The following is a 26265-nucleotide window of genomic DNA, read 5'->3' on the forward strand; positions in this document are numbered from 1 at the left end:
GATCCCCGTGCCAGCCAGATCTCAGGGACCACCCCCTTCGGCCCCCAAACTGGGACACCCGGCCCCACACGCCTCACCTAGACCTGCTCGGATCTTCTTAGCCGGGCTGCGCTCAGGTCCTGACCAGACGAACCCAGCTTTTTCCCGCTGGACTCTGAGGCCGTTTGTCCGAGCCAGCGAGCTGACCACGCCCACTTTAGGAGGTTCTCGCGGGAGGGGCCGAGGGCCGAGAGGCCTCTGGGAGGTGTAGTTCGGACAGCCGCCACCAGGCACTCGCGGGGTCCTGAGAGTGCCGCGGCACCGAAGCCCCCGCGCGCCCCCAAACCGGTATCTTACAGCCGAGCCGCGCACCGGAGGCGTGGACCAAACTTTTTGTCAAGCTTCTTTGAACCCTTGTCTTGACTAAGCGTCGTCCTTCACTTGCGGATCTTACTTCAGCAAGAATCCCCTCACTTGGTACGGAATCAAATTTCGCTTAGTAACTCATCCATTTGACTCCCTCAAGCTATAAATCCCCGCTACTGTTATATTCCAGGCCGAGTCTCTGGGCTTCTGCAGTTGGAAAAAAAAAAGGTTTAATTGTCTATCTGTTTAACTTGTCCGTTGCAATTTTTCTCGGAGACAGCCTTGTCCAAAGTTTTCTTAGGTATCCTGCACTCTTCAACAGACTGGGGCCCCGCGGCCCTCTGGGAAATGTAGTTCCAGACTTCTCCAGGCGCGGAGGGACCCTGCTCTGGCAAACCGAGGGGTTGGTCACTGAAATTCGCCAGTAGCCACTCTGATTTCGCTTTGTAGATGCTTCAGAAGTTGCCTTCTGTGAATCGCGTCTGAGAGCGGGAAGGACGGGGCCAAAAGCGAGTCCTGAAAGTTTGGCCAAATTTGCCAGTAAGTCTGAAGGAGAGAAATCCGCAGTCGCAAAAAGCTTGCGCCTCTACAAGTGGGAAAGCTGGGGCCGGAATGTGCAAAACAGACCCTTTGGGTTTGGGGATTGCCGGGAAGTTTAGTGAAACAATAAAATAAACTTTGTGCAGGTCAGATTGATGTGTGTGAGACAGGAATGGGATTAAGTATTAGGGTGACTATGTTAAAGGTATGATACGTGGACATATGTAGGTGAAGGCACTGTATGTGCAGGATGCGGGTAGGTTTGTATGTGGATCTAGCTGTATAGGTATGAGTTCAGTGATCAACTGAATGAGAGTCGCTAATGGGTGGCTCTGACTGGAAGAATCTAAAAATCTCAATACCTCATTTACTTTTCAAATTGAGGAAAGTTTAAGTTTCTCTAACGCATCCAATTCAAGGAGGATGGGCTGGGGGAGGGGCTGGCGGGTGCCAAAACTCATATAAGTAACTTAATTTTGAAGCACAAGGGCAGATTGTGGGGACGGTAAGGAGGGGAGGGCTGAAGCCCAGTTCTTGGGAAGTAATGTGAATTAAAGAAATTACTGTCACCAACTCTAAAGTAGCCGCCAGACCTTGAAAAACAAACTGCTTTGGGGAACACAGAAACTAGGACTATAGCAACTAACTGGCTGGACTCCCTCTGAAGTGGAAATACTCCAGCAGAAACAAAAGGCTGTGATAAGAACATGAAAAAAAACCTCAAAAATTCAGTGCTCCTTCCCTGACAACAACCTAGCAATAGACTTCTACTGCACAGAAAACTTAAGGCCTGGTGGTTTGGAAAAATAAAAACTGTGAAACCAACTTTTCAAAGGCAAACCAGGTGCATCCTCATTCTGGGATTTGCTTGCATCTCAACCTGCAATGTGTACTCACAGCACTTTCTACTTTGGTAAGTCTGTGTTCTCTCTTGAACACGTTTCTCTCTCTCTCTCTCTCTCTCTCTCTCTCTCTCTCTCTCTCTCTCTCTCTCTCCTCATAATTGATAAATAAAACTGTTTTACTTATGGATTCATCTCTTCCTGAACTTCTTTTCTGGAAAGGTAAACTAGGGACCTGGGACCCTACCTCAACTTTCCCTGGGAGACTGAAGTGGGTCAAGCAGAAAGGCTGTAACATTCTCTGGAGGCTAGTACTTCCTTCCTCCTATTCCTACATCTCCCACCAACATCACTAGGGTACCTAAGATACCTGCATCGCTGGAGAAACACCCAAACCACCCACATAATTTGAGGAACCTCAAGATATCTGCAGCTCTTGGAAGAACCATCCAAATTACCTACCAGCAATTTAAAATATAAATCTGAAAGAGAACATAAAATCAGTATGACTTTTATTTATTTATTTATTTGCTTTTTTGGGTCACACCTGGAGATGCACAGGGGTCACTCCTAGCTCTGCACTCAGGAATTACCCCTGGCAGTGCTCAGGGGACCATGTGGGGTGCTGGAAATCGAACCTGGATCGGCCGCATGCAAGGCAAACGCCCTACCCGCTGTGCTATCTCTCCAGCCCCAAAATCAGTATGACTTTTAAAATATATTTTGTTCTATTTTGGTTATGTCCACAACTTTCCTTCTTTATTTTTTTCTTTATTCCTTGGAAGATGTCATTGCAATAAACATTCAGAGTTATTTATCAATTAGTCAGTTTGACTAGGGCCATCAACCACAACCAAAAGATATTCCCAAGAAGTTTTAGTGGGTTATGATATTGGAGAACTAATGCAGTAAGACATATTAGGTATGGACCACTTTTCTATAGTTTCTCCAACTTCTGAAGATAAAGTGCAGTTATTTTTCCATTTATGCAATATTAAGAATCCAGCTCTGAGATGCAGGCTTTAGATATTCTCAAACCCTGTACTGCATGATTATATGTACTCAACCTTTAAGGCAAAAAAGGTTACCTATTTTGTTCCTCTTTATCTACTAATTTCCTTGAAAGCTCAGCCTGCCTCAGCTTTGAGATTGTACTTGCGTTAATTCAAGTCTATGTCATTTTCTCATAAGTAGGCTATCTAGTTGGTATGAGTGAGCATGAGTGATGAATAAAATAAACCTAAAGAAGGTTCTGTCCAAGTGAATGGCTGATAATAAGGGAAATATGTCTGGGACAGGGAAGACAAATGTTCATTGACAGAGTTAACACTGAAATTTTTTTCAGGATTTCCTTATAGACCTTATTCTTTCACAGTTTTAGTTGACATGAATATTTCAGTAATCATAACTACTTTACCTGCTCTTTTATTTAAATAAACCCAGGTCGGCCAGGCTATTTTCATTTCCCAAGCCAACACATGTACAGTCAATCTCTCATATTTTAAGCTTTTTAAAACTCCTGTTTCAGGGCTGGAGCAATAGCACAGCAGGTAGGGCTTTTGCCTTGCATGCGGCCGACCCGGGTTCGATTCCCAGCATCCCATATGGTCCCCTGAGTACCACCAGGGGTAATTCCTGAGTGCAGAGCCAGGAGGAACCCCTGTACATCGCCAGGTGTGACCCAAAAAGCAAAACAAACAAACAAACAAAAACTCCTGTTTCATTCTTTGGTTTTCTTTATTACATTGTTGTCTATTTTTCCATCACTAAAGATTCAGGATTAATTACATTTGCACCTGCCTTTCCCATTATGATTTACTTTCCACTGTTACATTTGAGCAACTTCCATCACTTTCTGAAAGAACAAACTTAGAAATCTTTGCATTCCTCCCAACGTCCCTTTCTGCCAATTAAAATAAAGCAATTTTATTTCATAATTGCTTTTAAATTAATCATCCAATGACAGAAAATGTACTGTCAAGGTCCACGGAGATAATCAGGTATTATCAACCACTTCCCTGAGACAATTTCTGTAGGTGATTTTCCATTTGTGAAATCACAAGCCCCGGCTGTGAAAATATTAATAGAATAGAACTACTCATCATTGTGGATAAAATCTCAGGATTTCATCTGTTCCAACATTATTAGCTGCAAAAACCATCCTTTCTTCACTACAGTGTTTTATACTATTATTAATAGTTATATTCATGAGTTTATTTCTGGACTGTCTTCTGTTCTATTATTTCTCTATGCTGCCACCATGATTACTCATGATTACTCAGCCGTGGCATTATTCATATTTTGGATTCAATAATTCTTGGTTGTGGAATCAAGTGATTCTTTGTCCCGTGCTTTTTAATTTTTTTATTTTGGGGACCACACCAGTAGTAGTCAGGGCCTACTCCTGACTCTGCTCAAGAATTACTCCCAGCAGGGCTCAGGGGACCATATGAGGTGCTGGGGATGGAACTCAGGCCAGTCATGTACAAGGCAAGACCCTACCTGCTGTACAATGGCTCCAGTTCCCTTTCTGTGCTTTTTAGATTATTTACCATCATACCTGGCTCTTTACATTACTTGATAGGAGTACCTCTCCATTTAGTTACAAAATTTTCTTCTGATAGTGCCAAATATCTCCCAGAGAATAAAATCCCTGCCTAAGAACCCATGCAGTATAGCTTTTAATATCCTAGCCATTCATACTGTTGGGTCCGGAGCCGTAAGAAGCAGAGACGGGCCAGTCTTGCAAGACAAAAGTTTATTCAAACCAACATGCTGGGGCTGCACCTCTAGTAGATGCAGCGGTTTGTGCTAGCTAGGGCAGCCTTTTTATAGGGCTTGAGTCCTCTGGGCCAGTCACGTTTGTCACGTAGCTTCGTCTGGAGCCACTATCTCGGAATTCGTGTGTCTGGAGACATTCTTTCATTCTTCTTGCCCTTCGTCAGGAGTTACTATCTGTAGAGCCGTGAGACCAGAGTCGCTATCTGGGGCTTCTCCGGAGTCACTATCAGCTGGGCCAGAATCTCTATCTGCTGGGCCGGAGTCACTATCTGCTGGGCCAGAGTCACTATCTACTGGGCCGGAATCACTATCTGCTGAGCCGTGGGACCGGAGTCACTATCTGGGCTCCTTGTTCTCAGCAACTCCTTCTGTGAGCAGGTCCCTATTTTTTAGGCACGTACGTGAATTCCAGCTCAACCGACAGGCAGATGTCAGGATGTATGTGACAGGACCCAGGCATAGTACATTGTTATATACAGTTCGGGGGCATAAGCATGGTTACAGAAGCTGAACAAGGCGAGGTTACAAAAGCCAGGAGTGGGCTGCCAACCATTTAACCCAATATAATTTCTTTCAACTTAACAATACTTTAAGTTCCGTGTTAGTTCCGATGTTTGGATCATATGAGCCTAATTCTTTTTTTTTTTCTTTTTTTTGGGTCACACCCGCCGGTGCACAGGGGTCACTCCTGGCTCTGCACTCAGGAATTACCCCTGGCGCTGCTCAGGGGACCATATGGGATGCTGGGAATCGAACCCTCGTTGGCCGTTGGCCGCGTGCAAGGCAAACGCCCTACCTGCTGTGCTATCACTCCAGCCCCATATGAGCCTAATTCTTGATTGTTGTTTCTGGGGAGTGTTTTGATTTTTCTTGCCTTTTCATGTCTTGTGATTTTGCTATTGAAAACTTGCCATTTTGTTTAGGATAGAAGCTATCAGGGAAAAAAAAAGTTAATGTTGCAGACGTCTCTTGGTTGGAATGACCTGTTTGCCAGAATGTGCCTTGGCTTGCTTATAGGACTCACATATTCAAGAAGAGTCTCACAATCCTAAATCATAGGCATGATTTACCATTCAAAAATGATTTATAAATAATATATTTTTCACTAAACACCTGTTTCCCTTATTTTTGAGGATGTGGGGTGTCTGAAATTTCATATGTGCTAAGGCTGCTTATGAGACCAATCCTCAATAAAAACTGTTGACACTGATTTTCTAATGGGCTTCTTATAAGACTATTTTATATGTGTTGTCACAATTCATCGTGAGGGAGAGATTTAATGTCTTATGTCACTTTACTGGAAATGGGCTTTTGGAAGAATATGTCTTTGTTTAGTTTTTGGTCTCCACATGGCAGCGCTTAGGGATTACTCCTGGCTCTGCACTCAGAGATCACTCCTTGTGGTACCATTTGACAAGTCAAGGATGGAACTTGGATTGGCCAGGTGCAAAGCAAGCACCCAAACCGCCCTAAATATGCCTGTTTTTGGTGTGGGTTTTTTTTTTAAATTTCAATCCATATATCTCTGTTGATTTTGCTTTGTAAAGTTTTGCTGTGAGATCTTTCAGTGAATAACTGAACCTTGGAGTGAAGGTTGATGTTGGGGTCCAGCAACACAATAATATAAGAAAAAAAAACAGCTGTTGCTGGTTCTGGGGTCCGGAGAACACGCTGTATGCTGGAGGCCCTTGGGTTCCATTCCTGGGACCACATGGACTCCTTAATGTCCCCTGAACATCACGAGACATGGTTCCTCCAAAAGACAAAACTCTATGGGCTGAAGCAATGGTATAGCAGGTAGGGAGCTTGTCTTGTACTCGGCAAAGCTGGGTTTGATTTCCAGCACTTCATATAGTCCCACAAGCCCCACCAGGAGTGATTCCCGAGCACAGAGCCAGGAGTAAACCCAGAGCACAGCCAGGTATGCCCCCACGCCCTGAAAAAATAAAAAGACAAAAGTCTAAACCAAATGCTAACAAAGGGGCTAGAGAGAGTACACTGGGTTAGGCACTTACCTTGCATGTGATGAATTGGGGTTTGATCCCTGACACTATATATGGTCCTCAAGTCCCCACTGGGACTCTACTGCAGCAACCTGATGTCATAATTATCTCCAATTCAGTAACACTATCACTCTCTGCTGATCAGCCCTCTCAGGTCCACCTTCTTAAAAGTTCTCAGTTCATCATTCAATATTCAGTAAAGCCCCTTCACTCCTCAGCACCTGGCAATTTCAATTGGTTCCAACTTTGTAACTCAGAGAAGTTGAAAAGCATGGCATACATGTAAGGAAACAGATGTATATAATCTTAGTTACCAATTTCAACAGGCACAGGCATCCCACTAAATTTTGTGCAGAACCAGGAGGAACCCCTGTGCATCGCCAGGTGTGACTCCCCCCAAAAAAAAACCAAAAAAAGAAAGAAAAAATATGGCTAAATTGGCATCTATTTTCTTTGGCAAAAATCTGCACTGTGGAATTCTGAGTTAATCTAGTTAGGAGTTTTATCAACTAACAATTCATTGAAGCTGATTTCACTTATTTCACTAACATACATTTCAAAGATATAGTAACAACTGAGGCTGGAGAGATAGTTCTGTGGGTAGGGAGCTTGCCTTGCATAGGGCTGACCTGGGCTAGATCCCTGCACCCACATGGTCCCAAGCACTGCCAGGAGTGAGTGATTCCTGAGAGCAGTAACAGAAGTGACTCCTGAGCATTGCTGGATGTGGACCAAAAAACAAGATATAGTAACAACTGACATAACTTTGATTATTATTACTCTAACACTTGGAATAGTGGTCAGCTGGAATTAGGGATGAGAAGTGATCACATGGGTGGGGCATTTCTTGTTGACGTCCAATAATGTATAATTTTTTTCACTTGTATGAAATTCAGTTAGTTGGGCTGAATTGCCATTTTGACAACATTGATTCTCCCTATCCATGAGCAGGGTATATGTTTCTATTTCCTCATGTCCTCTTTTATTTCATGGAGTAACGTTTTATAGTTTTCTTTGTAGAGGTCTTTTACTTCCTTGGTTAAGCTGATTCTGAGGTACTTGATTTTCTGGGGCACGATTGTGAATGGGATTGCCAAGAGCTGGTTCTTTGAGAAAATAAACAAGATTGCAGGGACCACCAAGCAAAGATGCTTGGAGGGCATGCTCAGGATGGGAGATACATGCTGAAACTAGACTATAAACCGAACAAGATGGCCACTTACTACCTATATTGTAAACCATAACACCCAAAAGGGGAGATAGAGACAGAAAGAGTTAAAGGGAATGTGCCTTCCACAGAGGTAGGGGTGAGGGGATGTGGTAGGGGTGGTGAGAGGGATACTGGGAACATTGGTGGTGGAGGGATGGGTACGCCACCATTGTATGATTGAAACATAATCACGAAAGTGTGAAAGTCTGTAACTCTATCTCATGGTATTTCATGAAAAAAATTTTAAAAAGAAAAGAAAAGAAATTGTAACATTCAAAACACACAAAAAAAGTTACATAATTTTGAAATACTGAAAAAAGTTATGTTCGGTGAGGAAATTTAGATATATATCTAAATGACAACAGGTAGGTGTGTGTTCACAAAAATGTGGGCACACTTGCTGTCTGCGTTCAGTGGTCATGAGCCACCTCCCCACCTTAGCTGGCCGCTGCTGCCAACGGACGCATGAAAGAGAGAACAGGGTCATCGAGCTGGTTGGTGATAAGTCACCGTTTATTCCAGTCTCTGTCCTGCTGTTTATTTCATTCTCCCCACACGCCTATTCCAGTCTTACTGGGTGCCCCATTCCAGTTTCACCTGCCCCTCATTCCCATTTCCTACTGTCCCTCATGCTAGGTTCCCAAGTCGAGTCTCACAACCTTAGTTACAGAGCACAATCATCATGGGTTGGGGATAGCAATTACACATAAGTGTGTCTGTACAATAAATAGATGTAAAGTCCTTCCCTGGGGGAAATTTCTTCTAGGACAAATTTTTATCCAGCAAGGCAATCCACCTAAGGGTGAAATACCATCTAGAGGTTTATTTCTCCTTTCCTCAGTCCATATCCATTTAAACAGTTATATTAATTCTACTTCTTAATACTACTGGTCATTCTGTATGGACACAGTAAGAGATATATTAAAATTAAAGGGTGGGGCTGGAGTGATAGCACAGCGGGTAGGGCGTTTGCCTTGCACGCGGCCAACCCGGGTTCGAATCCCAGCATCCCATATGGTCCCCTGAGCACCGCCAGGGGTAATTCCTGAGTGCAGAGCCAGGAGTAACCCCTGTGCATCGCCAGGTGTGACCCAAAAAGCAAAAAAAATAAATAAATAAATAAATAAAAATAAAATAAAATAAAATTAAATTAAAGGGTGGATCTCCTGGGGACATCTTGCTATAGATCCTAGACTACAGGCCTCATACCAGATTAGTCCTTCTGAACCCCAGCAGGGTCCTTATCCAGTTGTTTTTCTTTGGATCATGACAGAATTTGTCCATGACCATGCTCTTAACTTTTAAGTTTTATGGTGGTTGGCCTGTCCCTTTTCAATGCCAGGGTAGCTTACAGTTTGTCCTAAGTCCATCTAAGTCCCTTTGTCAGGATCCACTTTTGGGGGTGCTAGGAAATAAGAGCAACTGAGGCTTAAGTTGAGTAAATATGACATGCTCAGGAGTGAATACTATTCTGAGTCAGTTAATTCCTAAGTTACAAAAGCATAGCATCAACTGTCTTCCTTTGTCTAGACAAAAAGAACATTACTCTAAAGTAAACTAAAGGAAATAGAAAAGCAATATTTCACTTGCATATACAAAATCCAGAGTCCTTAGAAGAATTTGACTTTACAAGTTACAGGGTCTGATTTGGTGATAAGTTATTAACAGATAAGGAAGCAGAGCACAGAGGAGAAGTTAAAGATAAACAGGAATGGGAGTGCCTCAGGAGCACTGTGATGGGTATAACTCAATAAATCTAAAACTCCCTGCAGTAAAGGAGAAAGGAGAAATGACAAATCTATGTTATCCTGCAGTAGAAAGTTTAAAACACAAACACACACACACACCCAAGCCATCAAATACCAACTTCAGCAAAAAGAATGGCCCAGACAATTGCCGAATACTGTTGTAACCATAGATTAATTTAAAACCAAATACTTTAGGGGAATGGGATAAAAATAAAGTTAAGTATCTGTGGGTGTCAAGGACAGTAGACTCAAGGGCCAGAAATATTGCTCCATAGTTGGAAGCCTGTCTCATGAGCTGGGGAAGAAGACAGCTGGGATAGAGAAGGGACCACTAAGTGAATGATGCTTGGGCTTCTCAGGATGGGAGATGTGTGTTGAAAGTAGATTATAGACCAAACATGACGGCCACTTACTGCCTGTACTGCAAACCATAATACCCAAAAAGGAGAGAGAGAGAGAGTAAAAGGGAATGTGCCTGCCACAGGGCCGGGGAATGGCGGGAGGGGTACTTGGGAAACATTGGAAGTGGAGAATGGGCACTGGTGGAGGGATGGGTACTTGATCATAATATGACCAAAATGTAATATCGAAAGCTTGTAAGTAACTATCTCATATTCATTAAAAAAACTATATATATATATATATATATATATATATATATAAAGTATCTGCAGGTATGAGGTATGAGGGCTACTTCCCAGTTAATAGGGGCATCCTCGGGGCTGGAGCAATAGCTCAGCAGGTAGGGCATTTGCCTTGCATGCAGCTGACCTGGTTTGATTCCCAGCTTCCCATAGGGTCCCCCGAGCACTGCCAGGAGTAACTCCTGAGCATCGCTGGGTGTGACCCAAAAAGGGGAAAAAAAAAAGAGGCATCCTCCATGCTACTCAGACAGGACAACCCTTTGGGAGCTGGACCTGAAATGTGCCTCACAGTTTATACCGGACACCACCCGGTCAGCCCCACAAAGACTCCCTGGCTCTTCACTCCAATGCTTAGGCGAAGAAGAAAGGAATCACTGGACCTAAGCGCCCCTGCTCAGTTGTGGTGATCAGGCAGTGAATTTGCCGTCAAAGGTTCACTAGGTTCACTCTGAAGCAAGTTTCTGGCTTCGGACCACATTTCCTTGGGCACATACCTTGGGTGAAACCCTGGACTACTTGGAGTCCAAAAATGCCCAGAACTTGCTTATGGGCACCCAGCAGACAGCCTTGTGGGGGCATCCGTGAACTTGTATTCTAAATGCAGAGTGGAAATCATTAACACTCTGGTTCATCCTTGTGGGGGTGAGGGGAATGGCCTTTGTAGAGGGTAGTGGTAGCGACCAAGACCAAACTCTGTGAATTAAAATCTTCAGGTTCTGGTTTTAATTTTTTTTAAAGGCGACTCAGTTCTGGGCCTACATTTCCCATAAATCACAACTACGCTGGGTGATCTTGTGGGTAAATGTGGGAGTAACAGCTGTGTTGTGATGTTACAAGTGAGATTTGCATTTAGGAGAGTGCATTTTTCAGTTTGTTTTGTTTTGGTGGCCACACCGGGCAGTGCTGGGGGGTGGGGGAGAGGGAGGCGTGATGCTTGGCTCTGTGCTCAGGAATCATTCGTGGCAGGCTGAGGGGACCATATGGGGTGCTGGCGATTGAACCCTGGTTGACTGCATATAAGGCAAATGCATTACCCACTGTTCTATTGCTTGGGCCCTAGGAGAGCATTTCATGTGCATCATGTGATAACCATTAGTTGAACTGGCACTGGGCAGTACAGAGAGGAGAGAGAGAGAGAGAAAAGACAGGATAGAACATATGTTCCTGGAGTTTCTCTGTAAATATGACCTAAGAAATATATCAGCAGCTGTGTGCAGGGTTGTAGGGGGGGGGCTAAATGGAAATAACTTGAAAGTATAATGGGAGATATTAAAGGTGAAAGTAAAAGATGGTAAAAAATAAACCATGGCAAATGATAATCAAAAGAAAGGTCAAGAGAAGGAGAGCAAGGCAGGCAGTTGTCACAAAATATGATGAAGTTTTTATGCCTTTATGCCCTTTTTTGGTCTTTGCTCACCTTTCTTGCACAAGGACAGAGATAGAAACAAAAGAATGCTGAAGGATCTTGGGATCAGAGCTTCCATTCACATCTCGGGACAGCTTAATTGGAGAAATTATTTCTGCTTAGGTATTTCTTTAGAGAAAATTGTCTTTTCTGTAGTTTGAATTGTAGTAAAATATTAGAGCACGGTATGCCCCATTCTCATGTTTAGACCTTGGTGTATGTTCATGTTCTTTGGGACTCTGCATTGCCCAGGTGACAAGGATAAGGCAGACAGAAACCTGAGAATAAGAAGGTCGAATTCTTGTCCTCTATCTGCAAAAATTCTCAACCCAAACAAGAAAAAACAGGAGCTCAGGAGGAGGTAAAATTGGACATCAAAGCAGATGAACAACTTCCAAGTTGGTGAAGAGAGTTGTAGAATGAGTATGAGTTCCAGAAGATTCCAGAATCAAGATCCTTGCAGACCGTTCCTAGATTGAGCCAAATTGTTGAAAAGAAGCACCACAATGTTTAAGGTTTCTTAAGAAAACCCATAACTTAGTTTTTGTCTGGAATTCTCACCTGCAAAATATGACTTAAAGTGCAATATATTTGAGTGTAAACACACTATTTCTTCTCCTTTTTAAATTTAAATTTTAGAAGAGAATTCATAAGGATCTCCATATTGATAGGACACAATATTTAGAAACAACATATATTTGTGTGAAGTTGTACTCTTTGTTATTAATAATAACAAACTCTTTGACAAGGCTAGAGAGAAAAAGCTTAATATGAAACAATAAAGTGTGAATCAAAAAGACAAGGAAGAAGTGGTGAAGAAGAAAAACAGGTAGCTACTGAATAGGAAAATCTGTTGGTTTTTTTAATGGAACTTGTGGTATTTCATAGCTTTGTAAAATAATGGGCCAGAGCGATAGCACAGCGGGTAGGGCATTTGCCTTGCACACGGCCAACCCGGGTTCGATTCCTCCAACCCTCTCAGAGAGCCCGGCAAGCTATCAAAAGTATCTCGCCCGCATGGCAGAGCCTAGCAAGCTACCCGTGGCGTATTCGATATACCAATAACAGTAACAACAAGTCTCACAATGGAGAGACGTTACTGGTGCCTGCTCGAGCAAATCGATGAGCAATGGGATGACAACAATTCAAGTTTGCCTCTTAAAAAAAAAAGCCAAGAGGCAATATTAATATCAGACAAGGCCAAAAGAAGGGCAACAGTGTTTAATTGAATGACTCACAAGTTAATGGCTTTCTAAAAAATGAGAGGAAGTATTTGATAAATGACAAAACAGTGAGAATGTGGTGAGTTATAATCTCATGGCGTGGAATTTAAAGCCTGAGCTTTGGGCTGGACATGCAGTGGGTTAGATCTTATGCAAGCTGCTGGGTTAGGTTCTTGGCATGTCCTATCAATACTGCCAGGTACAAAAAAATCTAGATCTTTCATAGAAGAGGGAGAAAAGTCTAAAAGTCATAATGAGGAGCAAGGCAGACAAATCTTGCACTTCCAGACCCAGCAGCAAAAGTGTAGGATGAAAACTGTTGAGCTGGCTGGAGATTGAGAAAAGCCAGACTCCTGATAGACCCAAAGATAAAAGGAATAAAGTGTCTGAGGATAAAAGAATGTGCTTATTAGTAATTATGTATTCCAGAGGGCATATAGGAAAGTGTCAAAAGTTCTGAGGAATGAGAAAAGGAAACATTCAATTCTTGGGGACTACAGTGTCTGAAAAGAGGTTACTTGGGGGATTAGGGCTTTTTAATGTACATAAATTTGGATGTAGAGAATATTGATGCTTATTCTAACTGAATTCAAGGAAATGTTGGAGTGGTAATATTAGGATGTTCAAACGGATTTCTGAGTCTCAGAAAAGAGGGAACTGGAGGATCAGAAAAAAACACCTTAGGATGACTGAAGTTGGCAAATGATGCCCTGCAAAAATGTTGGCAATGTCCTAATCCCAACCATAAAGGCAAAAGATTGGGGCTGAAGACATAGCTCAATGGTCCACGGTGCATGCTTTTCGTGTAGGAGTCACGTTCAGTCCCCAGCACTGCACAGTTCCCCATCACTGCCAGGAGCAATTCTGGTCATGGAACCAAGAGGTAGCTTCTGAGCATCGATAGGGGTGGCCCAGGAACCAAAAGCAAATACACAAAAACAAAAGATTGGATTAAGAACCTTGAAATCACATGGGTCCTTAAAGTCAGGAATACTTACCTATCTACCAAAGGTAACCCAGATACAAAGCAAAATACTATATCTGAATATTTATGTATACAACATATATTATATAATATGTAAATACATATCCATGTATGTGTGAAACTAAATATTAAAAAATATTAGAAACAGGCTGGAGCAATAGTACTGTGGTAGTACACAATAAACAATCCAGAAAATACTTGCATATAATAAATAGTAATACACCTAACAATGAAAATATAACAAAATTATTTTGGTCCTACTAATTTTGAAGTTTTCATTTAATGAAAGGTATTCTATGGGTCAAAAAGATAGCATAGTGGGTAAGCGCTTGCCTTGCACAGTTGATTCCCAACAGCCCATATTGTCCCAAGTACCATGGGTAATGAACCTTGAGCACAGAGCCAGGAGTAAGCCTGGCTTGAGCACAGAGCCAGGAGTAAGCAGCTGCCTTGCACACGGTCGACCTGGGTTTGATTCCCAGCATCCCATATGGTCCCCTGAGCACTGCCAGGAGTAAGCCCTGAGTACTGCCAGGTCTGGCCAAAAAAAGAAAAATTTAGATTTAGAAAGGTATTCTAGAGCTAGAGAGATGGCTTTAAGCTTTGCATGCAGAAGATGCAGGTTTGCTCCCTGTGCTGTGAGTTCGCCTGAGCATTATCCCTAGGAAGCCCCAAGCACCTAGCTGGAAGTAGACCTTGAACACTATTGGGGGTAAATCAAAGAGAAAAATTATAAAACAAACAAACTAAAAATCAAAAAAAACCTCCCAATTCAGGATTGCTACACAAATACCTTTAGGTGGCGAGGTTGGTTTGTTTTTTGGACCAAAGTGGCAGTACTCAGGGCTTCCTCCTTGTTCTGCACTCAAGGATCACTCCTTGAGGGACCATATGGAACATCCAGAATTGAACCCAGGTTATCAGAGTCCAAGGGAAACACCCCACCTGCTTCATTATCGTTCTGGCCCCCAGGTTTGTTTTTTGGCTTTTTTTTTCTTTTTTGCTTTTTGGGTCATACCTGGTGATGCACAGGGGTTACTCCTGGCTCTGCACTCAGGAATTACTCCTGGCGGTGCTCAGGGGACCATATGGGATGCTGGGAACCAAACCCGGGTTGGCCACATGCAAATCTAATACCCTACCTGCTGTGCTATCGCTCCAGCCCCAGGCCCCTAGGTTCTTGTATTAAGATAAATAAATTGAAATGGGATGATAGGCTGTGATTGATGTGTAGTGTCATTTATAACAGGGTCCCTTTAGGGGCCAGAAAAATAGTACATCAGGTAACATGCTTGCTTTGTACACAGCCAACCCAAGTTTGATGTCTGGTACCCTAAGTGTGACCCAAACAAATGGCCCCATCACCTTTGCCCAATGGTGTCCATTCCCAAAATCATCTTATATCTTTGCTTATCACTATGTAATAAGTTAATCCAACGCTTAATGGCTTAAAATCAGTTCTACTAAGAAACTCTGTTTGCTAGTCTTACTTAGTCCTCTCTTTCAGGGTCTCTAAAAATTTTAATTCAAGGGTGTCAGCTGGGATCAAGGCTTAGTCACCTCAAGTCAATTGGAAAAGGGACTGCTTCAAAGCTCAGAATAGTTAACTGGATTTAAACTGCATGGGATATTGGCCTGCAAGTCTCATTGAATGCTGCCTAAAGATTGCTCTCAGCTCACAAGGCAGTTTGCTTCTTAGATGAGCATACAAGAAAAAAAAGTGTGTGAACAAGACAAAAGCCACCTTTGAGTTTTATAATCCAAACTAAAACATGAAATTCTATCACTTTTCTTAAGATATTTGTTTTTCGAACCACACCAGGCTGGCTGTGCTCAGGGCTTACTTCTCATTCACTCCCAGGCTCTGTACTCAAGGGATCACTCCTGGCAGACTCAGGGAACCATATGGAGTACTGGGGATTGAGTCTTGGTCGGCTGCATTTAAGGCAAGTGCCTTGCCACCCCAGATGTAAGATTTCTTAGCTACACTGGAGACAGTTCATTTTCTTCATGGTAATTAGGATCAGTGGCTAATCCTAGCAAAGATCACACTAGTTAACATCGTTAAGTCCACTGTGCCTGTTGAATTAGAAGCATGAAGAGGTCAATATGCTTTAACAGATGCTTCATTAAAATCACAGGGCTGGGGCTGGAGCAATAGTACAGTGGGTAGGGTGTTTGCCTGTGCTGCACATGGCCGACCTGTGTTCGATTCCCAGCATCCCTTATATTTTTTTCTTTTTGGGGGGTCACACCCAGCAATGCACAGTGGTTACTCCTGACTCATGCACTCAGGAATTACTCCTGACGGCCAGCATCCCATATGGTCCGCTGAGCACCGCCAGGAGTAATTCCTGAGTGTAAAGCCAGGAGTAACCCCTGAGCATCGCCACGTGTGACCCAAGAGCCAATAAAATAAAATAAAATCACAGGGCTGGAGAGACAACAGATAAGGGTGTTGTCCTAAGGGTGTTGTCCTGCATGCAGTCAACCCAAGTTCAGTTCCCAGTACCCCAAGCATGCCCATGAGTGATCCCTGAGCATGGAGCCAGGAATAAGCCCTGACCATAGGTTGATGAGACACCAAAATAAACCAAAACCTGACAAATAATAGAAACCAGAATTTGGTCATATACTAAATTTCTTCCCGGATTGGGAAATTACCAACCCTTTCCATTTTGCTTTCCAATAAACCTTTCTATTTCCAACTCTTAAAAAAAAATCATAGAAATCATAGCAAATCTAGGGGCTGGAGCAATAATATAGCAGGTGGCCTTGCACCACAGCCAACCTGGGCTCACCCCCTAGTCTTTCATGGGTGATCCGTGAGCACAAAGCCAGGAGTAAGCCCTGAATGCTGACTCAAGTACCTCCCCTGCCAAAAAAGAAATCATAGCAATCTAGATATATTTACGAACAACTGGAATTTATTCTAGTAGTATAAAGCAAAAACAGGAACCTGAAAAATCCATTTAGGTATTCCATGAGTAAAAGAGAAAGAGAAACAGGACATTCTTTTATCAACTGATAAAATTTCAACTGATACAATTTCAAGAAACTACAGAGAAATATACAACAGTGTTTCCAGGTAGCACAGTTTTCAGGTTGTGAAGAGAGTGGGGGACCAAATACCCGCTGCTGTTATGAAAATACAGCTTTCAGGTAAAAATAAACCCAATGTTTTTCTTTTATCAGGGCTTCAGGTATTTTTTCAAATTCATAGGGAAGTCAATATACAAAGTTAGCTGACCTTCCTGATTGAGTGAAACATAATTAAATAGAAAACACATTTTTTAAAAAAGGAAACATCCATTAATCACTAAAATCTTGAATTAACAGGATACAAACAGTACAAAGTCAAAGTGTTTTGGATCCCAAAATATCTATGGATTAGAAAAAGAACCACTTTGCTAGAACATGGACTACCTTTAGTACACAAGATAAAACACACCCTGACTCAAGGAAGAACCAAGAGTTCAATATTCAAATATGCTATTTACTTGGAAGCAGAAACACACTTAAACTGGGTTTCAATATTACATAATAATGCAATCCTGGGCATCACAGCTTCCCAAATATAGGAGACAAATACTGAGAAATTGAAACAATTATAGAATTTTTATAGAATTGTCTTCATACTCGTATTTTACATTAATTATCAGTTATTCTGAACTAGTCACATTTCAAGTTCTCAACAGTTTAAACTATTAGACAATGCAGGTTTATTTCATTAATTTTTATTCTCTGGTGAAAGTTTATTTTCCTGATGCCAATCATCAAACTCAGGCCCTCATACATACAAGGCAAGTGCTCTCCATATCGCCAACCCCTGTGGTAAGTATATTTTAATTCACTCTTTAGGTGGCACTTTGAGGCAGATACTTTGATACAAAAATTAGATGAAAATCTCACACCTCAATCTTAATTTTCAAATTATATTATGGCATATTTGATTATTTGTGTACAGCTCTGGAAATATAAATTTCAACATGTGGTCATTTAAAAATTCACCTCTTAAAAATGGCTATAATTTCAGTTAATTTTAGCTTTGAAAGATTGGGTACTAACATGAAAGCTTGTAATTATCTCACGGTGATTCAATAAAATTAAAAAATATATATTGGGTGCTAAAAAGATAGCAGGGAGTTTGCCTTGCAGCCGACCCAAATTCTATTCCTTTCATCCCACTGTGGTCCCCCAAGCCTGCCAGGGGTAGTCACTGAGTGCAGAGCCAGGAGTAAGCCCTGAGCACCACTTGGTGTGTCTCTCTCCCCAAACTAAAAGATTATGAAGAGGATTATAAAAGATTATAGAGAGACAGTACGAAGGTAAGGCGTTAGCCTTACACCTGGCTGACCTGGATTCCATCCCTGGCATCCCATATGATTCCCCAAGCACTATATGGAATAATTCCTGAGTGCAGAGCCAGGACTAACCTCTAAAGACATCTCTCGTTGTAGCCCGAAAACAAAAAAAAAACATGGAAAATTTCCAATAGAAAAATTAGTGCAAACAAACAAATGTACCTAAGATTTATCTTACTATCATTTTGACAATTTTAAGCTATAGATCCTCACTTTTCTTTGTATAAGCACTTAAAGGAAATTCCAGGCATTGTCTCTTGGTGCATAAACTTTGTAATTCATCTCTAACACATATTTTTACATAACTGCAATATCACAGCTAACAAAAACAGCTGTTATCTAATCCTGTCAATAAAGGCTTCTCTGCCTATCCAAGTGGTAGGTCATTTGGTATGATTTAGTAATTACTTAGAAATGCTTTTGAAAAATAACATTATGGTAATAGTGTTCCCATTCGCTCCTTTAAGTGAATTTCCTAAAGTTTAACAAGGCTTAAATGAGAGTGAGACATTTACCTTAATTGTGAACATATTCTTTTTAAATAAAATCTCAGTGCTAAGTTACTAGTAATTATTAGGGTGGGATTCCTACATTCAAAAATTACCTCCAGAATTTTCTTTTTAGTGCTTCTTAACACAAAACTCATAAAGGGGAGCTGAGGATGGCTCAAAGTGTTGGAGCACATGCTTTTTATGGGTGTTCCCCACACACACACAAAGAATTATTTAGTTACACTGTGAACTCGCTGATGGTAAGTGAGGTGGGAATGTTGTCTGAAAGCCTTCTTACATTCCTTACATTCATATGGCTTTTCACCAGAATGGATTCTCTGGTGCTGAATGAGAGAGGAATGAAGTCTAAAGGCCTTTCCACATTCTTTGCAGTCATAGGGTTTCTCCCCAGTGTGAATGCTCTGATGCTGAGTGAGTTGTGAGAGCAGTCTAAAAGTCTTCTCACATTCCTTACACTTATAAGGTTTCTCGCCAAAGTGAATACTCTGGTGTTGAGTAAGTTGTGAAAACAATCTAAAGGCTTTCCCACATTCCTTACAATCATAGGGTTTCTCTCCAATGTGAATGCCCTGATGTGAAATAAGTTCGGAGTAACGACGGAAGAACTTCTGACACTCCTTACACTCATAAGGTTTCTCACCTGTATGAATTCTCTGATGGAGAGTTAGATGATATGCACGACTAAAGGTCTTCCCACACTCCTTACAATCATAGGGCTTCTCCCCAGTATGAATTCTCTGATGGAGAGTAAGTTGTTGCCGCACTCTAAAGGCTTTCCCACACTCTTTACACTGGTACGGTTTTTCACCAGTATGAAGTTTGTGATGTAGCCGAAGGCCTGTGCTACACAGAAAAGCTTGTCCACATTCCTTACATTCATAGCACTTTTCAGCAATATTAAGTCTTTGATGTCGAGTGAGGTGTGCATATTGTCTAAAAGTCTTCCCACATTCCTTACATTCATAGGGTTTCTCACCAGTATGAATTCTTTGATGGAGATTAAGTTGTCCTCGTACCCTGAAGGCCTTCCCACATTCTTTGCACTCATAGGGCTTTTCACCAATATGAACTCTCTGATGAACTCGAAGATCTGAGCCACATGTGAAGATCTTTCCACATTTCTTACATTCACAGAGTTTGTCAGAAGTATGAATCCTCTGATGTCGACTAAGGTGAGCACTCTGTCTAAAGGCTTTTCCACATTCTTTACATTCATAGGGCTTTTCACCAGTATGAATTCTTTGATGAAAAGTAAGTTGCTGACGGACCCTAAAAGCTTTCCCACATTCCCCACATTCATATGGTTTCTCTCTACTATGAATTTTTTGATAGAGAGTAATAGGTGTGAGTTTTCTGTAAGTAGGCATTTTTTCAGAAGTACTTCTTTCCATTTGCTTGAAATATCCCTTCTGAGAACCTGCTTCTTCGATAAACCTTTTATATTCATAATTTTTCCTCAAAAATGAATCTTCGATAGCATAACTTCTAATTTTTTCCATTATTTCCCACTGGGATAAATTCATTTCACAAATATTCTTTCCTTGAAATGTTTTTTTGTCATATCTGGATTCCAAATCTGAAAGAAAAGAAGATCAATAAATGCTATTTTCTTATTTTAGAGAAAGCAAATAAAAATTTTATAATAAAAAGAAATCAAAAAGGGGCCAAAGAGATAATATAGCAGATAAGGTCTTTGCCTTACAACAATCTACCCATATCTGATCCCTGGCACCCATATGGTCACCAGAGCCTCACCAAGAGTAATTCCTAAGCAAAAGCCAAAAATAACCATTGATACAATTGGGCATGGCACAACCCCCTGAGCCCCCCAAAAAAAGTCACACAAGGAAATAAAGCAAAATTGAAGTAAATGGGCTAAAATACTAAAATATTACATACTTTGATAAAAGGGGACTATAAAAATAATGAAATGCATATCAAAGTCTGAGAAGCCCTATAGAATATTTTTGATGTTTTTTCCTTTCAGTTAGATATAAGTTAGTCTTGCTCTATTAAATTTTCTGGGAATGCTGATTTTGGGTCCCACAGCACTGAGTACTATTCATCCTTAAGGTATTATGTTAAGAATCAGAAAATCATCCCTGATGACTATTAAATTTGTATTTTTAATTTGTTCCTTCTTTAATGCTTAAATTTCAATTTTCTTCTTACGAATTAATTTTCTCAATTTTTACTTATATTGTTACACTAAATATCCCCAAGGATAAGAACCTTTTACTTATCACTGAATAACAAAATCACAGCGCACAGTTTCTGTTAATTACTAAGTTCACATAATTAAATTATTAGGTATGTTGCTTTCTTTTTTTTTTTTCTTTTTGGATCACACCCGGCGATGCACAGGGGTTACTCCTGGCTCTGCACTCAGGAATTACCCCTGGTGGTGCTCAGGGGACCATATGGGATGCTGGGAATCAACCCGGGTCGGCCGTGTGCAAGGCAAACGCCCTACCCGCTGTGCTATTGCTCCAGCCCCCATAGGTATGTTGCTTTCTTACAGCTCAGTAGTCTGATTAAATATCCTCCCGCCTTTTTCATTTTTGGCCTATACCCACTTACTCCAGGATGAGCTCAGGTATCACTCTTGGCAGTACTCAAAGGACCTCTGTGGTACTGGGGATTGAAAGCATGTCAGTTTAATGCAAGGCAAGCATTCACCTGCTTTACATACTATCTCCCTAATCCTAAAAATTTCCTTTTAAATCACTTTGTTTTATTTTAGGACCCTACCTGGCAATGTTCAGGAGTTACTTCTGGTTCTGCACTCAGGACTCATACTTGGTGATGACCTCAGGGACCATATGGGATGCCAGGGATCAAACCCAGTTCTGCTGTGTGCATGGCAAAGGCCTTACTTGCTGTCCTATCTCTTCATTTCCTCTCTCTTTAACTCTCCCTGTCAGCCTGTCAATCTCTCTCAGCCAAAAGGCAGTATAAAACTAGGGTAATCTTATATTTTGGGGAAAAAGTTAATTTAAGTTGTGAGGCCCAAAAGCAGGCCCCTCAGAAGCCATGACAAGCTGCAGATAACATTACGTCTTAGCTAGGCCTCAGTTTCTGTTTCCCCAAAGCAGGACTTGCAGTTTCTGGTAAACTCCCAATTGAGTAATTCATCTAGATAAGAAACTGGGCAGTTGGATCTTTCCAGTTATGAGGGGTCACTGCACCCTTCTTGGAAAGAACCCCAAATGTTACTGGTACCTGCTGTCTAATTGCTGACCACTGTTGTAATAGGGAAATGCTAAAAATAGACCAGTATATAAACCGTTTCTTAACTCAACCCTATGTAAACTGCTTGTGAGTTGGAGTTGGGGTTCTTGTCAAGACTCCACTGTGTTGGATGAGATTTGGACCCTAGCTTAAGCTAGCGCTGGCTCGGGCTAATAATAATGTTCCTTTGCTTTTGCATTAACATGTGTGGAACTCGGTCTCTCCGCAATTGGAGATCTGAAATGGGCATAACAAAGGCCCCAGTTAGAAAAAGTAGATATAAATAATAAAGCAATAATTGGCTAAAATGTCAAAACCATAAGAAGTATTCAGCTATAAAGTATGACAAGTAATCTAATATTGGATTACAAAGGATATAAAAATTAAAAACAGTTCACTAGGATAAAGGATATTACTCATTGCTAGTGCAAATGTTTTGCATGTAGGAGGACTGAGTTCAATCCCTGGCCACATGGTCCCCTTCAGAAGTGACCCATGCAGCCAGAATCCTCCAGGTATAGTTCCAAACTACTCCCTCCCCAACCCAAATAAATACTACTCTAAAAAAAAAAATTATCATCAAATTCCCAAGGTCCATATAATAGACTAATATTGGTTTGCATGCAACCAACCTGTGTTCAATCCTTGACACCCCGTATGGTCCCCCAAACCCGTATAGTCCCCCAAACCCTGCCAGGATTGACTTCTGAGCAGAGCCAGGAGTGAACCCTAAGAACAGCTGGATATACCCCAAAACAAACCAAAAAACATCTGAATATTTGTAAGAAAAACGAGAACATGTTTACCACATAAACACACACATTAACTGGAAAAAATGTTAAAAAATAAAAAAATTAATAAAAGGAAGTGACCAGAATATGCGCAAAATAAGTTAAAATTGGAGCAGAAATATTATCTTCACTTATAGGTATCAGTTTTTTTAATTTTTGTTTTTGGACCACATCCAGCAGTGCTCAGAGGTTACTCCTGGCTGCAGACTCAGGAAGTACTCCAGGCACTCAGGGATCATTATAGGCAGTGCTCAGGAGACCATATGAGGTAGACAGCAGGGACTGAACTCAGATCAGCTGCGTGCAAGGCAAGTGCCCTACCTGATAGGATCCCTTGGATATTTTCTTTAAATCAATGTGTTCTCTTCCTAGCCATGTTTAGTAGCATAAGTCTGCCTTATTAGTATTACTCACCTAGACTCCATCTTCTTTTCTCATTCCTCCCAACCATCCAGGGTTCTTTCCCTTGCTCTAAAAGGGTAATTACATCTGGCTTAGAAAAGGAACACCCTGCTTGAAAAGAAAAGAAAAGGAACATTAAAGAAATTATTTGATCAGGCCTAGGAACTCAATTCAAAGGAATGGAGCACATACCTTACAGGTTAGGTGGTCCAAATTTGATCCTCTGCACTGCATCTCCTCCCAGCACCCACCCCAGCACTATTGGTATGACCCTGAAAGACTCAGAATGGCCCTTATGTCCTTTGGATATATTTGGAGCTTAAAAAGAGAGGAATCCTGTGCATCGCCAGGTGTGACCCAAAAAGGAAAAAACAAACAAAAAGAAAGAAGGAAAGAAAGAAAGGAAGGAAGGAAGGAAGGAAGGAAGGAAGGAAGGAAGGAAGGAAGGAAGGAAGGAAGGAATTTACCTGAACAAAGAAATGCAATGAGATTGAAAACACATTATGACATTACGTGAGTAGGATTTTGCCTTGCATGTGGCCAACCCATATGGCTGACTCAGTATCCCATATGGTTCCTTGAGCACAACCACAAGTAATTCCTATGTGCACAGCCAGGAGTAACCACTGAGCATCACCAGGTGTGGGCCCCACATACACAAACAAAAAGAAAAACATAGCTACTTCAGAACCATAATTATGAAAACAGGACTGGAGCCATAGTGTAGCAGGTAGAGTGCTTGCTTGCTTTGTATGCCAGTGGCCAGGGTTCAATCCCTGGCATCCCATATTATCCCCCAAGTCCACCAAGAGTGATCCCTGAGCACTACTGGGTGTGGCCAAAAAACAAAAATGAAAAGGGGGCCAGGTAGGGCATTTGCCTTGCATGCGGCCGACCCAGGTTCGATTCCCAGCATCCCATATGGTCCCCTGAGCATAGCCAGGAGTAATTTCTGAGTGCATGAGCCAGGAGTAATCCCCGTGCATCGCCAGGTATGACCCAAAAAGCAAAAAAAAAAACAAAAGGGGAAGAATAATGATGGTGGTTATGATGTCTGCCCACAGAATTATTGTAAAGTTTAACTTAAAAAGTTCTTTAGCCAAAGAGATAGTACAGGAGTGAAGGTACTTGTGCAGTATGCAATCAACCTTAGCTGGATCCTGAGCCCCATGTATGGCCCCAAGCAGCATCAGGTATGGTCCAAGTCAACCCTCAACAAAATAAAAACAGAGGTAAAGTTCTTAGAGTAAGGCTTAGTACATAATAAGCATTATCTATGCTTAATTAGGACTATTTTTGCATTTTTAAAAAACACTTTTGCTAAGTGAAAAATAACTAACTCACTGCCAGGATACTCATCTAACATTAAATGCACAGTTGATGTTAAACTTTTATTCCTGTTTTGTTGTTATCACAGCTGGGCTATGCTCAGGACTACTCCTTACTGTGCTCAAGATCACTACTGGTGGGGTTTAGAAAGCCATATATATGGGATGCCAGAGATAAAGTAGGAGTTAGTCACATGCAATTCAAGCACCTCACCCACTGTACTATCTCTTCAGCCCAGTTTTAAACTTTTAATCATGAACCAATGGAGGGGAGGGAATAAAAGGACAAGTTGTAAGTAAACTAGAACATGTTCACTTGATTAATTGTTGATTCCACCTGGTATCATGCATTGTATATGCTTTTCTAATAAGTATGCAGAGCCAGGCATCTGCTTTCACAGGCATCTGCAATTAAGGAGGCTGGAATGATAGTACAGGAGGTAGGGTGCTTGCCTTCCACACAGCACATGTAACTTCCATTCCAGCACCCCGAATAGTCTCCAGGGCCTACAAGGAGTGATCCCTGAATGCAAAGCAAGGAGTAAGTCATGAGCACTGCTGGATATGGTCCCCAAAACAAAAACAAGACAAAAAAATCAAATAGCTGTAAAACTAGTAAATGACAAACCATCGATTACAGTATAAGACTATTTCTCTAAAAGCAACTTTGCTAAGAATTCACAGGTATCTTGAAAAAGATACACTGATAGAAATAGTACAGCAGGTGGAGCGCTTCCCTTGCATGCAGCTCACCCTGCTTCGATCCCTGATACCCCCATACGATACCCTGATCTTTTCCAGGAGAGACCCCTGAGAATTGGAGGGGGTGGCCCAAGAAAACAAAAACAAAAACAAAAAGGCAAAAGATGATGTAAAGGTCAGTGAAGCCTGAAGGAGCTAATTAATTGCTTAATAACTACTGGAACCAACTCCCAAACTACAAGGCACATATTTAGACTTTTTTTTGTCTAGAAAGCTAGCTCTAAAATTCAGTCCGGTAAATTTAATTATTTGACAAATAAACTTACCCACAGACACCAAGTTGCTGTAGTTCTCTAATGTCACATCTCTGTACAAATTCCGCTGATAGGAGTTCAAATATTTCCACTCTTCCTGGGAGAAATCTACAGCCACATCTCTGAATACCACCATATTCTGAAATAATAAAATTATGTATAATTTTTAAGATGATTCACTTCTTTGAAGAGCTGTGTTTTAATGTTGCATGCCATGCATGTAATCTCTGTTGCATATACGTCTCCCCTTTCCCTTCTTAAAAGAAAAAAATCAGAACAAGGGAGATGGGTCAATAGGCTGAGCACATGCTTAGCCTGCAGAAGGTCTGTGTTCAATTCCTGAACACCACTGAGAGCAAAGCACAGAGCTGGAAGCAGCCCTGAGCATTACTAGGTATGATCTAAAAAAACAAAAGAGAACAAAATTTTAGGTACAGCTTAACTAAAATCAAAGAATTCCTTCCAGATGTAACTTCATTATTAATTGTGTCATAAGCATTTTTCTTTCAAATTATAAGTCTTTATTGAATATTTTAAATTCACTACACAAGTGTTCATTTTACAGATGCTAGATATGTTTATTTCGATAATTTTTGGAGGGGGAGCGGAAGCGGGCCCCATTTACTGGTGCTCAGGGACCATATAGGATCAAATCTGGTGGTTTGGCCATATGCAAGACAAGTGCCCTACTCTTGTACTATTTCTCCAACCCAATATTTCTATACTTTTGATTCTATTATTGGGGCAAAAGAGAGACTACAGGGGTTCTATCTTAGGTATCGACCCAGTTTACTCTCCAGCACTACATGGTCCCCTGACACTTCAGGGTACAGCCATGGAGGCCCCAAACACCACAGGCGTGGCCAAGATTACCCCAGCACCAGCAGTGCAGGGC

At 41.5% G+C, this 26265-nt stretch overlaps 1 protein-coding gene across 3 annotated transcripts in view; it reads right to left on the minus strand.

Annotated features, from left to right (window-relative positions):
- Positions 1-26265, minus strand: part of LOC101546936 (zinc finger protein 345) — a 103014-nt gene that overhangs the window by 62816 nt on the left and 13933 nt on the right. For 2 of the 3 annotated variants that reach the window (XR_008631213.1, XM_055145122.1), the window contains exon 1: positions 78-181. Coding sequence is in view for 1 of the 3 variants with exons in the window: in XM_055145123.1 (XP_055001098.1) it covers positions 18956-20178; positions 23039-23134; positions 25383-25509 (1446 nt within the window). In the remaining 2 variants the exon portion in view is untranslated. Of the gene's footprint in view, positions 1-77; positions 182-18955; positions 20179-23038; positions 23135-25382; positions 25510-26265 lie in introns of those variants that run through there. The other variant, XM_055145123.1, reaches the window with a different exon arrangement.

The sequence above is a fragment of the Sorex araneus genome, chromosome 8 (genome assembly GCF_027595985.1).
Source record: "Sorex araneus isolate mSorAra2 chromosome 8, mSorAra2.pri, whole genome shotgun sequence".
Lineage (NCBI taxonomy): Eukaryota > Metazoa > Chordata > Mammalia > Eulipotyphla > Soricidae > Sorex > Sorex araneus.